At 44.2% G+C, this 15,926-nt stretch overlaps 1 protein-coding gene across 1 annotated transcript in view; it reads left to right on the top strand.

The window, feature by feature from the left end:
- ireb2 (iron-responsive element binding protein 2) overlaps positions 1-6,477 on the top strand; it is a 59,959-nt gene extending 53,482 nt beyond the window's left edge. The window contains exon 22 of the mRNA XM_063070939.1: positions 5,567-6,477. Within this exon, the coding sequence (XP_062927009.1) occupies positions 5,567-5,677 (111 nt within the window). The 3' untranslated portion in view covers positions 5,678-6,477. The remainder of the gene's footprint in view (positions 1-5,566) is intronic.
- The last annotated feature ends 9,449 nt before the right edge of the window (positions 6,478-15,926 follow it).

Here is a 15,926-nt window from a genome sequence, read left to right as displayed (position 1 = left end):
AAGCCGTACCACCGCTGGGTCTCGTTTAAATTTGGTACCGGCTCAAGGCTGCTACACATGTCCTCAGAAGCAACTCGACACGCTGGGTGCCCAGTCAATGCCCCCATGAACTCCAGGGTCATTAACCAGTCATCGTCTTCTGGATGATTACTGGCACTGGTACCCAAAATCTCCGGTGCCCTTGCGGTTGTCAAGGGTAAGTGCTTCAGACACCGGTTGTAAAACGAACTGTAGAACAACTTGACCTGCGCCCTGGGGCCGAGGATGGCTTTAGCATCGCTTCCCTCTATCTGTAACGACACCCTGGGCCGTGGTCCCTATAAGCCTTCAGGAATAGGTTCTTTTCCTTTCGGAGGTTCATTGGTACATTGCTGGGAACGTGCTTTGCCAGAGACCCCGAGCCGTTCCCCCACTGGGCTTCCAGTAAGTTTCCGAACAGCTCTCGGATCAGTTGAACAACTGAAGGAGGGGCTGATCCCCTGAAATGATCCCCCTGGCACTGCAAGCAATTTAGCCACCCTCCTAGCCAGAGAAAACACACTGAAAACTTTTCCCCCTCTTTCAAATAACTGACAGCTGTCACTACGGTGTAAGTGAACCTGACAGCTCTAACACTGTCACCAGCCCGCCTACTCAAACTTTCAACCTATCCCTGTCGCTCTCCCTCAACCGAGCACTGCCACTCATCTAACAAGTGAGAGATCCGCTCCGCCCACGTCTCGCACGCCTTCGCCCTTCTTGACACTATCCCAAACGCCAGGCAGAGCCTGCCAGAGCTAGAACATTTATTCGCAGACACTACCTCCAAATCAGACCACTCTTTCCTCTCTCTCCCAACAGCATGGACAGTCCCGAGTCCCACCACCAACTCGTCAACGCTAGTCTGAACTCGAACAAAGACCTCACCCAGCGCACATGCAGCAACAACCAGCAAATAACCCACAGAGACACACATTACTGATTTAACCAGGGCAACCACACAGCAGACCACTAGATCCAATCCCAGACAAAAGCCTCCAAATATAGCCCCCCGGCCAGCCTCAGGGTCGCTTGGCTCGCTGTCGTATAGGGAAACAGCCTTCGGCCCCGCCAAACTGGGTAATTAGTTTGTGTGGATGCTGCGTGATGTACCCCACCCCGCCCAAATAACAGACAATACACCAGATACGATTAAATGATTTACAGTTTATAGGTATTACTGGAACTATATAATTAATAGAGACTAAAATATAAAAGGCACCACACTTATCAAAGTTCAATCTCTTTGTGCACAAACAGTTGGAGCTCAGGACCCTCCTTCTTCACTCTGTGATCCCCTCAGACCACCTCGACCTGCCGCCTGGGACCAACAACGGTGGTCGACCAGACGCTCCACACGAGTCCGTCTCCGTCTCCTCTCCTCGCCAAACACCCTGGACCTCGAACTCCTGCTCGGGATCCGACCCTGTTAGCAGACTCACAGCACCTGGTCCATCCTCTGTCTCTCTCTCCTGCCTTCTCCCCAAAAAAACCCGTGCACACACTAACTTACAGACACACAGAAAGCATAACATCCATCCCAATTGGTTTGTTCACCATCTTATCAGTAACATGATCCAAACAAACTGCTAACAGGAGGACTTTCTCAGCAGTTTACATAACAAAGAAGCCATCTCAAGTATAACATAACAAACCATTTTAATTAGACTACACAGTGACATAAAAGAAGAAGCCCCTTACACCAGCATTTCCTTGTGCACTAGGCTCCTTGATTTCCTCACTTGCAGACCCCAACTGGCAACAGCATCTCCTCCACAGAAACCATCAGCATAGATGCACCACAAGGCTGCGTGTTTAGCTCCCTGTTCTACTCACATGGAGAGGTAGTGATGGAAGAACAAAGAAATATCAGTCTTCACCTGTAGTATGCCAGAAATTCAAGAGTGTCAAGGGGCAGAAAAAAGTATAGTTGCTATTACTACAGAGAAGGTTGTTGGGGAGTCACACATACAAAATGTTGGAGGAACACAGCAGGCCAGGCAGCATCTATGGAAAAGAGTACAGTCGATGTTTCAGGCTGAGTCCCTTCAGCAGGACTGGGGGATAAAAAAGATGAGTAGAGTTAAAAGGTGGGAGGTGACAGCTGAAACTGAGAGGGGGAGGGGTGAAGTAAAGTGCTGGGAAGCTGATTGGTGGAAAAGATACAGGGCTGGAGAAAGGGGAATCTTAACAGGAGGCCATGGAAGAAAGAAAAAGGGGGAGGAGCGCCAGAGGGAGGTGATGGGCAGGCAAGGAGATAAGATGAGAGAGGGAAAAGGGGGTGGGGAGTGGTGAAGTGGAGGGAGGGTTATTACTGGAAGTTTGAGAAGTCAATGTTCATGCCATCAGGTTGGAGGCTACCCAGACGGAATATAAGGTGTTGTTCCTCAGCAGTGGAGGAGGCCACAGATAGATATCAGAATACGAATGGGAAGTGGATTTAAAATGGATGGCCACTGGGAGATCCTGCTTCTGTCAGAGTGTAGGTGGTCAGCGAAGCGGTCTCCCAATCTACGTCGGGTCTCATCGATATACAGGAGCCCACACTGGGAGCACTGAACACAGTATATGACCCCAACCTACTCATAGGTGAAGTAACACCTCACCTGGAAGGACTGTTTGGGGCCCTGAATGGTAGTGAGGGAGGAGATGTAGGGGCAGATGTCGCACTTGTTTTGCTTGCAAGGATAAATGCCAGGAGAGCGATCAGTGGGGAGGGATGAATGGACAAGGGAGCGATCCCTGTGGAAAGCTGAAAGTAGATGGTGGGGGAGGGAAAGATGTGCTTAGTGGTGGTTTCCCATTGGAGATGGCAGAAGTTGTGAGAATTATGTGCTGAATGCGGAGGCTGTTGGGGTAGTAGGTGAGGACAAGAGGAACCCTATCCCTGGTAGGGTGGCGGGAGGATGGGTTCAAAGCAGACGTGTGAAACGGAAGAGATGCAGTTGAGGACAGCATTGATGGTGGAGGAAGGAAAGCCCCTTTGAAGAAAGAGGACATTTCCTTCATTCTGGAATGAAAAGCCTCATCCTGAGAGCAGTTGTGGCGGAGATGGAGAAATTAAGATGGTTGAGTTAGGGACCTGAAAGGTCTGAAGGTAGACAAGTCACTTGGACCAGATGGACTACACCAAAGGGTTCTGAAAGAAGGAGCTGAAGAGATTGTGGTGGCAAACCTCCACAATCTCTTTAAGAATCACTTGGTTTTGCAATTGTTTTTGGAGGACAGGAACATTGCAAATGTCACTCCACTCCTTAAGAAGAGAAGGAGGCAAAAGACTGTTAGCCTGACCTCAGTGGTTGGGTAGAAGTTGGAGTCTGTTATTAACGATGGGTTTTAGGGTTCTCGGAGGCACGTTATAAAATAGGTTTCCAGCATGATTTCCTTGAAGGGAAACCTTGTCTGACATATCTGTTGGAAATAATAGACAGGCGAGACAAAGGGGATGTTGTTTACTTGGATTTTCAGAAGGCCTTTCACAAAGTGTCATGCATGAGGCTGCTAAACAAACTAAGAGCCCATGGTATTACAAGAAAGTTACTAGCATGGATAGAAGATTAGCTGATTGGCAGGGGGCAAAGAGTTGGATTAAAGGAGTCTTTTTCTGTTTGGTGAACACCATGAAGATGGGTAGTAAGGCAGGTAGTGTTGAGGAAGCAGGGTGTCTGCAGAAGGACTTAGACAGATTAGGAGAATGGGCAAAGAAGTGGCAGATGGAATATAGTGTAGGGAAGTGTATGGTCATGCACTTTAGTGGAAGGAGTAAAGGTGTAGTCTATTTGCTAAATGGGGAGAAAATTCTGGAATCAGAGGTGCAAAGGGACTTGGGAGTCCTCATGCAGGATTTCCTAAAGGTTAACTTGCTTAAGTCAGTGGTAAGGAAGGCAAGTACAATGTTAGCATTGATTTTAACAGGACTACAATATAAAAGCAAAGATGTAATGCTGAGGTTTTATAAAGTAAGTAAATTTGTTATCAAAGTACATGTATGTCACTATAAACTAGCCTGAGATTCTTTTTCTTGTGGGCATTCACATTAAATACAAAGAAACACAGCAGAATCAATGAAAAACTACACACAAGATGGACAGCCAATGAGCTAAAGACAATAAAATGTGCAAGTACAAAAAGAAAAAAAAATCATAATAGTAAATAAATAAGCAATAAATAGCAATAACATGAGATGAAGTCCTTGAAAGTGAATCCATAGGTGTGTGAACAGTTCAGTTTTGGAGTGAGTGAAGCTGTATGAAGTTATCCCCTCTGTTTCAAGAGCCTGTGGTTGAGCGGTAATAACTATTCCTGAACCTGGTAGTTATAAGGCATTGGCCAAACCATACTTGGAGTATCGTGAGCAGCTTTGGGCTCCTTATCTAAGGAAGGATGTGCTGGCATTGGAGAGGGTCCAGAGGAGATTCACAAGAATGATCCTGAGAATGAAAGGGTTAATGTATGAGGAACATTTGATTGCTCAGGGCCTGTACTCTCTGGGGTTTAGAAAAATGAGGGAGGATCTCATTGAAACTTATTGAATATTGTGAGGCCTAAATAGAGTGGATATTGGGAGGATGTTTCCTATAGTGGGGGAGTCTTGGAACAGAGGGCACAGCCTCAGAATAGAAGGATATTCTTTTAGAAAGACGATGAGGAATTTTTTTAGCCAGAGGGTGAATCTGTGGAATTCATTGCCACAGACGGCTGTGGAGGCCAAATCATTGGGTATATTTAAAGTCAAGTTTATTGTCGTTTAACCATGTTGATGTACACCGTCAAATGAGACAACGTTTCTCTGAACCAGAGTATAAAGCACTGTAGCATACATAACACATAATAACTTAGGAAAGTAAGGATGAAATCTACAGATGGATTACACATAAATAAACAAACTAAAGTGCATAAATTATATATTTTAAAGTACAGAACTGGTACTTTGAATGTGATGTGGCAGGGAGTTCAGAAGCCTAATGGCCTGAGGGAGGAAACTTCTTTCCATATTGACCAATCTTGTTTTTATGCATTGGAGTCTCCTGCCTGATGGTAGAAAGTCTAAGGGGATGCTGGTACACTTAACTCTCTCTATGGAGGAGCCATGTATTCACAGAGGACGATGGTTCATCTGCGCCTTCCCCATGTCCACAATGATTTCCTTAGTCTTCTCCACGCTCTCCTTGTTCAGTCTTGGGTTGTTCTTCTCACACCTCATCACAAAGCATAGGTTCTTGATTAGTAAGGCCGTCAAAGGTTACAGGGTGAAAGCAGGAGAATGGGGTTGGGATAGATAATCAATCAGCCACGATGGAATGTGCAGAATGGCCTAATTGTGCTCCTATGTCTTATGGTCTTATGGTTTATTGTCTTCTATTGCTGTTCATTAAGACATACAGTAGGAGCAGAATCAAGTTGTTCTGCCATAAACACCCTTTGTTGCAGCTAATAAAGTACCAGGGAAATTTCACCCTCCACCCTGATTCATCAGAAAAAAACAGGAAAAATAAACTGTTATTGTGTGTCTGCATTATATAAATTTATCAAATATTCTGTCTTGTAGACGAACACAGGAAAGGCATTCAGTGCTGTGGCAAAGTTCGACAATCAAATGGAAGTCACCTTTTACAAACAAGGTGGTATTTTGAACTATGTCGCTAGAAAGATGTTATAACAACTGTTCCATCATTTGACTTTATCTGCACCATGTTTTGGATCCCGTCCATGGATAACATTATTGCATCCATCTCTACTGGAGCGCTGGATTTAACTGTTGACATCCTTCGTGCCAGGTGTACTGTATATTTCAGAAACCGTCTACTTGCACCTTGCGACTGGCTGTGAATAGATTTCTTGCCTTCAAGTATATTTGTTTCTTCATTTTAAGTTTATAATCACTGTATTCATTTTTCATACCTGTTTTGTAACTTAATCTGTACATGAAGTGTGTGCCACAAAATGGACCCTTTCAGTTCAGATGCCAATCCACTGACATCATTGTTCATTTAATTCACTAATGCCTTCTTCCTGTAAAAGTTTTTTTACATCATGGGGTTAATCTGGTTTTGTTTTTGCAAGCCCTTTATGTCTGTAAACACCCAGATTTTTTTCCAACCATGCTTTTCCCTGATTTGGCCTTGGCTCAGCCTTCTACTGTAAGTGGGTCTCCCAAATGGAAAAGAGAAAACTGACATGCCTATTGAGAATACTGTGAAGAGAAGCTTTTTTGAGGGAAAGAAGCCACAATGCTTGGACCTTGGACCAGAAGCAGTGTGGCTGCTGATTTGAGATTTTACTGGACAGGCAAGAACTACATCACAGTGAAGCATTCAAATATTTGGTATTATAGAATAAGTATCCAACATAAGTGTATTTTAGTGACAATACCGTACAAAATGCTACTGATGAATTGTACATTTTTAATAGATTGTAAGAATAAACTATCAGAGCCATAAATTGTGGTCATGCTGTTTGGTAATTTGTGAAAAGCCCAACACAAAGCTTTCTGAAGATTATGATCAATATTCAATGTGGTGACACTAAAGTTGCATGAGTATATTTGTTAACAGGGATAACCCATTAGCAAAACAAGCCCAATATTGGAATGGTATCTGCCTCAGTTTCATTTCCTACATTTCTTCAGACAGTTTACTCTTCCAGGAGAAATTTAATGGAAATTAAATGTTTACTTTGCAAGAAACTTCATTAATCCATTGGTATAGAACACATAGTCTTGCAGCCACAAACTGGCTGCATTGATGAGCTTGCTACTTTTTTGCTGGGAGAAAATTTACAAAGCTATTTTGTCTTTGGGCTGGGCCTGCCCTCAGTAATGCTGTGATAGTTGGTGTGAAACCATGTCTCTCCCCAAGCCTTTACTTTTGAAATGAAATATCTGTGTAAATGCTGCAGGGTTACTGCCCAGATTTCCCAAGGTAACAATTGAAAAACTGTTAAGTCTTTGAGGACTCCAGCATTTGAGCCCAGCTGGAATGTTGGAGTATTCTGCACACCACGGATCGCTAGGAGCCTTTGGGTTGTGCATAGCAGAAGTGAGATTTGAAAAGAAACGAGCTGGGACACTTGGGACATTCTGTGCGCTACAGGTCACTAGGATACATTGGACTGTGTGTAGTGGAAGCGAGATTTGACAAGAAAGGAGCAGGTGCTATCAGGACATCCTGTGTGCCACAGATCGTGTGGGGCAGTGGGAGCTGAGGCTTTGGCCAATATATAGAGGCCCCAGAGAGGAGAGGCAGAGGTTCTAGGTGGATTTTGTAGCTGGTTATCTTCTTTCTTATTGCACAGTTAGAGCTGTGGGAATGCCAGGCAGGATAGTGGAATGCACCTCTTGCGGGACGTGGGGAAGCAGGGAGACCTCCAGTGTCCCTGATGACAACATCTGCCAGAAATGCATCTAGCTGTAGCTTCTACGGACTGTGTTAAGGAACTGGCACTGGGTCTGGATAAACTCTGGACCATTTTGGATGCTGAGGGGCCAGTTGACAGGTGATCTAGGGAGGTAGTTACACCTAAGGCGCAGAACACATGCAACTGGGTGACCGTCAGGAGGACAAAGGGGACAGCAGCCTTTGTAGGGTACCCCTATGGGTGTTCCCATCAACAACAGGTACTGCTTGGATACTGTTGGGGTGATGACCTGGAAGCAGTCAGGTCTCTGGCATGAGTTTGGCTCTGTGGCTCAGAAGAGAAGGGGGAGAAGCGGTGAGTTTTAGGATAGGGTATTCAACGGTTAGGGGAACAGAAAGGGGATTCCTGTCCGAGAATGAGATTCCCAGATGGCAAGTTGCCTCCTAGGTACCAAGGTCAGGGACATCTCTGATTTGGTGCATAGCAATGGCAAGGTGAGCAATCAGAGGTCATGGTCCACGTCAGTACCAATGACATGAATAAGAAGGTTAATGGGGTCCTGCAAACTGAGTTCAGAGAGTCAGGTGCTGACAGGATTGTGATCTCATGATTGTTGACTGTGCTAGTGAGGCCAGAACTAGGAAGATAAATGTGGCTAAGGAGATGGTGCAGGAAGGAGGACTTCAGACTTTTTGATCATTGGGCTCTCTTTCAGGGAAGGTGGGATCTGCACAGAAGGGATAGTTTGCAGAGATATCCTTGTAGGAATGTTTGCATGTGCTACACATGGGGGTGGGGGGAGAGGAGGTACGATTTAAACTCGAGTTGCAGGGGATAGAAACAAGAGCACCAGAGCAGATAGTGGAATGGTTGTGGGAAAAGATATTGTTAACCCTACGTACAAAGACAAGAATGTGAAGATTGAGCATGATGGGAATAATGTTCTGAATTGTGTCTATTTCAATGCAAGGAATATTGTAGGAAAGTTTGCTGAGCATGGAGCATACACCAGGATGTTGAATTATGATGATGCATCTGTTAGCAAGACTTGGCTACACGAGGGGCAGGTCTGGCATCTCTGTGGTCCGGGTTCCTTTGATCTAGACGTGATAGAGCTGGAGGGATTAGAGGGGGAAGGGTGGCACTACTAGTGGGAAAAAGTCATGGGAATGCTCATACAGGATGGACTGGAGAGCTCGCCAATTGAGGCTATATGGGTGGAACTAAGGAATAAGAAAAGGGTGATCACATTATACTATGGACCACCCAATAGTCCGTGGGATTTAGAGGAGCAAATTTGTAGAGAGATCACAGGCAGTTGCAAGAAACAAAGTTGTTGTAGTAAGTGATTTCCACATATTGATGATTGGGACTCCTGTACAATAAAAGGGCTGGATGGATGGAGTTTGTTAAATATGTTCAGGAATATTTTCTTAAGCAATATATAGAGGTGCCAAGTAGAGAGACTGCGCTACTGGATCTCCTATTGAGGAACGAGACAGGGCAGAAATGTGTGTAGGGGAGCACTGGATCTAGTGATCATAATTGCCTTTAGTTTCAAGATAATTATGGAGAAGGATGGGTCTGGTCCTCAGGCTGAAATTCTAAATTGGAGAAAGGTCTTTTTTTTGATAGTATCAGAAATGAACTGCAAATGTGAATTAGGACGGGGTTTCTGGCAACAGTATGCTTGATAAGTTTGTGAGGGTCTTTTTACCCTTGCTAAGAAACTGCAAGGGTAAAAATACAGACCTCTGAACAGTAGTAAAGGTGTGGGCTACAAATTACAATGGGACTTGGAAAATGCATGTTAAAAGGGCAATGTTATGATGATCGTGGGGGATTCGATATGGAAAATGTGAATGCTGGATTCCAACAGGGGGAATTTGTAGAATGCAGCTCATGTTGAGCCCACTAGGGGATCAGCTATTCTGAATTGGGTGTTGTGCAATGAACCGGAATTGATTAGATAGTTTAAGGTAAAGCAATCCTTCGGGCAGGGATCATAATATATGAGAATTCACCCTGCAATTTGAGAAGAAGAAGCTCAAGTCAGCCTTGTCAGTATTAGAGTGGAGTAAAGGGAATTACAGGGGCATGAGAGAGGAGCTGGCCAAAATTGATTGGAAGGGGACACAAGCAGGGATGATGGTAGAGCAACAATGGTTGGAATTTGGAAGGCACAGGATAGATACACCTCAAAGAAGTATTCTAAAGGAAGGATGGCACAAAAGTAGCTGAGAATTCAACATAAAAGCAAAAGAGAGGGCATAAAATAGAGCCAAAAAAAATAGTGGTGGACAAGGATATGGTAGACGGACTGAATAAGTGTTTTGCATCAGTCTTCACTGTGGAAGACACTAGCGGTGTGCCGGAAGTTTGGGAGTGCAGGGGCAGAATTAAGTGAAGTTACCATTAATAGAGTGGCCAACACCCCAGGGTTTTGAAGAGTTTGTGGAGGCATTTACAATGATCTTTCAAGAATCAATAGATTCTTTCATAGTTCCAGAGGACTGGATATTTGCAAATGTAACTCCACTCTTCAAAAAAGGGAGAGAGGCCGAAGAAAGGTAATTAGAGGTCAGTTAGTCTGACTTCAGTGGTTGGGAAGATGTTGGTGTCCATTATTAACAATGTACTTGGAGGCACATGATAAAATAAGCTGAAGTCAGCATGGACAAGTCTGCTGGAATTGCCTGACAAGTCTATTGGAATTCTTAGAAGAAACAACAAGCAGGGTAGACAAGAGGAGGATCCATGGATGTTGTGTATTTAGATTTTCAGAAGGCCTTTGATAAAATGCTACACATGAGGCTGCTTAACAAGTTAAAAGCAAGGTATTACTGCAAAGATACTAGCATGGACAGAGCATTGGCTGATTGGCAGGAGGCAAAGAGTGGGAATAAAGGGAGCCCTTTCAGGTTGGCTACTGCGGACTAGTGGTGTTCTATAAGGGTATGTGTTGGGACAGCTTTTTATGTTATATGTCAATGATTCGGATGATGGCATTGGTGACTTTGTGGCCAAGTTTGAGGATGATAGGAAGATAGGTGGAGGGGCAGAGTTGAGGAAACAGAGGCTACAGAAGGACTTGGACAAATTAGGAGAATGGGTAAAGAAATAGCAGATAGAATAATGTGTCGGGAAGTGTATGGTCATGCACTTTGGTAGGGGAAATAAAGGCATAGGCTTTTCTAAATGGAGAAAAAATACAAAAAACTGAGATGCAAAGGGATTTGGGAGTCCTTGTGCAGGATTCCCTAAAGATTAATTTGCAGTTTGAATTGCTGGCGAGGAAGGCAAACGTGGATAATTTGATGCAGGAGGGCCCTCTACACTGAGAGAGGGAGAGATTAAAAATGCCTGTGAACACACCTGCAAGTTGTGCTGCGCACACCCTGAGTACTCGCCCTGGGCCTGCAGCTTTGCGACCGTCCACTCGTTGGAAACATTTTCCTCCTCATACCTCAGCCTCACAGATGACCAAGTTGCAGGCTGTAGTGGTGGCTTTCCTTGAAGTCTCAGAGTTCATCTGGGGGAGAGGCCGGGAAGTTGGCAGCAGCACTACATTTTGCAAAAATATATTGTTTCAAGGCAACTAAAGAGTAGCCAGAGATGGTTGTCTTACTACTGTGTTTGCTCCAAGTCAAAGTCCAAATTAACCCACAGAGGAAATGATGTAAATAAACAGTTCACAAATAGGAAGTGATGTTTGTACAAAACAAACTGCATACGAAACAAACAGCACCTCTAGAGGCAGAACACTCGGCATTATATTTGTGCTTTTATTTATTTATTTTTATTTATTGATTGATTGATTGTTTGATCAATTGGCATGTGGAATAGGCCATTCTGGCCCTTCGAGGTGCTGCCCAGCAATCTTCTGATTTAATCCTAGTCTAATCATGGGACAATTTATATGACCAACTAACCTACCAGCATATCTTTGGAATGTGGGAGGAAACCAGAGCACCTGGAGGAAACCCATGCAGTCACAGGAAGAATGTACAAACTCCTTACGGGCAGCGATGGGAATTGAACCCAGATCACTGGTACTGTAAAGCATTATACTAGGCATGTATATTCTCATCCTTTCAAAATGAATGCTGACTTTGTATTAGCTCTCCTTACCAATCTGCAAGTTAAACTTTAGGGAATCCTGCACTAGGACTCCCAACTCCCTTTGCATCTCTGACTTCTGAATTTGCACCCTGTTTAGAAAATAGTCTATACCTTTATTCCTTCCACCAGAGTGCATTAGCATACACTTCCCTACACTGTATTCCATCTGCAACTTGTTTGCCCATTTTCCTAATTTGTCTAAACTCTTCTACAGATACCCTGCTTGTTCAACACTACCTGCCCCTCCACTCAACTTTGTATCATCCGCAAACTTGGCCACAAAGCCATCAATTCCATCATTCCATCATTCAGGCTATTGACATACAGTTTAACATGAAAGGAAGCAGTCCCAACACCAACCCCCGCAGAACTTAAAATCCCACTCCCCCCAACACAGCACAAAAAAGAACAGCATCCCAATCATCACCTGTGCCCCCTCCCCACTAATGGAAGTAGACCTCTTCCTATTTAGAGTCATAGAGTGGAACAGCACAGTAAAAAGCCATTCAGCCCACCAGGTCTATTTCAACCTACTCTAGTCTTACTTAACCACATTTGGACTTTATCCTTCTCTGTCTTGTCTACTGATGTATGTGTCTAAGTCCTCTGAAAAGTAATGTTTATACCTGACTCCACTACCTCCTCTGGCAGCAAGTTCCAGATATCGTTCACTCTCTGTATGAAAACTTTCCCCTGAGATCCCCCTTAAAATTCCTTCCTCTCACCTTAAATCTGTGCCCCATTGTTTTTGATACACAAGCTATGGGAAAAGATTTTCCCTTATCTACTTATTTCTGTTCTTTTCCCTTATCTTCTGATAGAATGTTATACACCTCTATTAGGTCACCCCTCGCCTCCTTCACTCCAGGAAAAGCAAGCACAGCCCATCCAATTAACCCCAGAACTAAAGTCCTTCAATCCAGGTCACATCCTGATTACTCTCTGCACCTTCTCCAGCACACAAAAATGTGGTCTAAAGAGTGCTTTGTAAAGTTTGTAATGTCCAAACTCTTATTTCCTATGAAGACAAACATGCCTACCTTACACCTTCTTCACCATCCCATCCACCTGTTTTACCACTTTCAGGGACCTGTGGACTAGGACATCTAGGTCTCTCTGTTCATGGACGTTCCTTCGTGTTGCACGACCTATTGTAAATGCCCTACCCCTTTTGTCTTCACAAATGCATCACCTTGTACTCCAGAATCAGACTCAGTTTTACTATCCCTGACATAGGTAGGTCTAAAACTTTGATCTTTTGTGATAGGAGTACAGTACCAAGACATAAAAATCACTAGATAGAAAAAATCACGAGGTAGATAGACAGACTGACAGACGGACGGACCATCCAGAAGAGAGCTTAGGAGGAGACGATGGTGCCTAACGGCAACTCCTTTGCTTGCATCTTTGGAAACAGCTCTATTTCCATCTTTTCCCTTTTGAAGACCCTGACCTGGAGTTTCACGCTGACTTTGGTTCTTTGTGGGAATGGGACCCACTCTTGCAGTTTCATGACTGGCCGTTATTCAATATTCCAAGGATATGGCCTAAGAGATTAGCTCGCCTTTGGAGTTCTGGGATCTCATGGCTCTGGAGACTGGCAGACTGGAGATCTCTGGCTGTGTGCCCAGGGACTCAAGATCTTTGGGCACAGAGCTCAGAAAAAGCGATGCAACGGACATTTAACATCGTAAATCAGCGAGTTGTTTGTTATGTCTACCCTCTTGCTGTGTAACGGAGACACCTCTTTCTCCCTTATTAAGGAGAGTGAGAGCCTGTGGTATGTCGAATACCGGGTGAACGAGTAGTCTTTGGGGTACTGTAAGTCTGTGTCTTTGCTGATGCTTTGCTGCACACTTGAGTGCTCGGTGGTGGGTGCCGATATTTTTTTTGCTGGTGGGGGAGGGGGGTCATTGCTTTGCTGCTGCTCACACGTGGGTGGGGGCCCTGGGGAGGCCTTGGGGTTCTAACATTCAACTGTCATTCATTCTTTGGGGCACTCCTCTGTTTTTCATGGATGCTTGCGAAGAAAAAGCATTTCAGAATGTATATTGTATACGTTTCTCTGACATTAAATTGACCTTTGAAACCTTTGACATGGAGAGCTACTGTTTGCAGGTTCATGGAGCATTCAGAAGTCTGATAGCAAAGGAGAAGGAGCTGTTCCTAAAACTCTGAGTGTTTGTCTTCAGTCTCCTGTTTAGTTTCAGGGTGAATGGTGAAATATTTAAGGGTAACCTCTTCTCTCAGAGTGTGGAATGAGCTGCCAGCAGAAGTGGTGAATGTCAATTCAGTTGTAAAATTGAAGAGAAGTTTGAATAAGAATATTGTATTGTTACTATATGTGCTGTGTACACTGTATGTACTGGGTTTTGCAGTGTTTTATTTAGCTGTATAAAGGTGTATGCTTGAATGGCAAATTAATTGGAAGTTTGAAGAAAGCTAGTATGTCACCAGACATACTGGCAAAGTTCTACATATGTACAGTGGAGAGCATTCCTGTCTGCTATGGAGGGGTCACTGCACAGGATTGGAAAAAGCTACAGAAAGTTGTAAACTCAGCCAGCTCCATCATGGGCAGTAGCCTCCCCAGAATCAAGGACACCTTCAAAAGGCAATACCTCCAACTGTGGCATCCATCATGAAGGACCCCCATCACTCAGGACATGCCCTCTTCTCATTGCTATCATCAAGGAGGGGGGACAGGAACCTGAAGACACACACGCTCAACATTTCAGGAACAGTTTCCTCCTCACCGCCATCAGATTTCTGAACTGACAATGAACCCATGTACACTACCTCACTATTTTTCCTCTCTTGTTGTATTACTTATTTAACTTAATTTTTATGTTATTTTTTTTTTATTCCTGCATGATGGTAGTAATGAGAAGAGGGCATGTTGCGGAATGTATGGGTCGTTATGATGGATGCCATCTTCTTGAGGCACTGTGTTTTGAAAATGTCTTCAGCTGGGAGGAGGATTGTGCCTGTGATGGAACTGGCTGTATCTGCAACTCTCTGCAGCCTCTCCCAGTCCTGGGCATTGAAATCTCCAGTGAGTCAGAATGTTCTCCACCCTACAAAAATTTTCTAGAGTCTTTGTTGACATGCGAAATCTCTTCAAACTCCTAGTGAGGTAGAGTCAATGGTATGCTTTCTTCATGATTGCATCAATATCCTGGGCCCAGGATAAATCCCCTGAGGTCAGAATCAAAAAATAAGGTTAAAAATTACTGGTATAAGTTGTGCAATTTGTTGTTTTGCAGCAACAGTACAATTCAATACATAGTAATAAAAATTATAAATTACTATAAGAAATACCTACTACAAACTAATAAGTAGTGCAAAAAAGAGGGGAAACAGTGAGGAAGTGTTCATTGGTTCATTGTCCATTCAGAGCTCTGATGCTAGATGGGAAGATGCTGTTCCTGAAACGTTGAGTGTGTTTCTTCAGGCTCCTTGATGGTAGCAATGAGAAGAGGGCCATGTCCTGGGCGATAAGGCTCCATAATGATGGACCCCACCTTTTTGAGGCATCACCTTTTGAAGCTGTCCTTGATTCTGGGGAGGGGGCACTCATCATGATGGAACCGGCTAAGTTTACGACTTCCCACAGCTTTTTCTGATCCTGTGCTGTGGACCCTACATGCCAGACAGTGATGCAACCAGTTAGAATGCTGTCCATGGTACATCTATAGGAATTTATGAGTGTCTTTTGGTGATCAAACTCCTAATGAACTATAGCTGCTGTTTTGCCTTCTTCATAGTTGCATCAATATATTGAGCCTAGGATAGATGCTCTGAGATGTTGACACCCAAGAACTTGAAATTGCTCACCTTTTCCACTTCTGATCCCTTAATGAGGACTAGTGTCTGTTCCTTCGACCTCCCCTTCTGGTCCACTATCAACTCCTTGGTCTTACTGACGTTGAGTGCAAGATTCAAACACAAGGAAATCTGCAGATGCTGGAATTACAAGCAACACACACAAAAATTGCTGGTGAATGCAGCAGGCCAGGCAGCATCTATAGGAAGAGATACAGTCGACGTTTCGGGCCGAGACCCTTCGTCAGTACACATGCAAGATTGTTGCTACAACTCCACTCAGCCAGCTGATCTATCTTGCTCTGGTACACCTCCTCATCACCATCTGAAATTCTGTTAACAATAGTTTTATCATCGGCAAATTTACAGATGGTGTTTGAGCTGTGCCTAGCCACACAGTCATGGGTGTAGAGAGAGTAGAGCACTGGGCTAAGCACGCATTCTTGTGGCACACCAATGTAGATTGTCAATGAAGAGGGGATGCTGTTCCCAATCCACACAGTCCATGGTCTCCCAGTGAGGATGTCAAAAATTCAGTTGGAGAGGGAGGTACGGAGGGCCAAGTTTTGGAGCTTGTTGAATGGAACTGATGGTGTGATTGTGTT

Source organism: Mobula hypostoma, chromosome 18 (genome assembly GCF_963921235.1).
Source record: "Mobula hypostoma chromosome 18, sMobHyp1.1, whole genome shotgun sequence".
NCBI lineage: Eukaryota > Metazoa > Chordata > Chondrichthyes > Myliobatiformes > Myliobatidae > Mobula > Mobula hypostoma.
The sequence above is the reverse complement of the archived record's forward strand: the minus strand, read 5'-3'. Positions and strand labels throughout refer to the sequence as shown.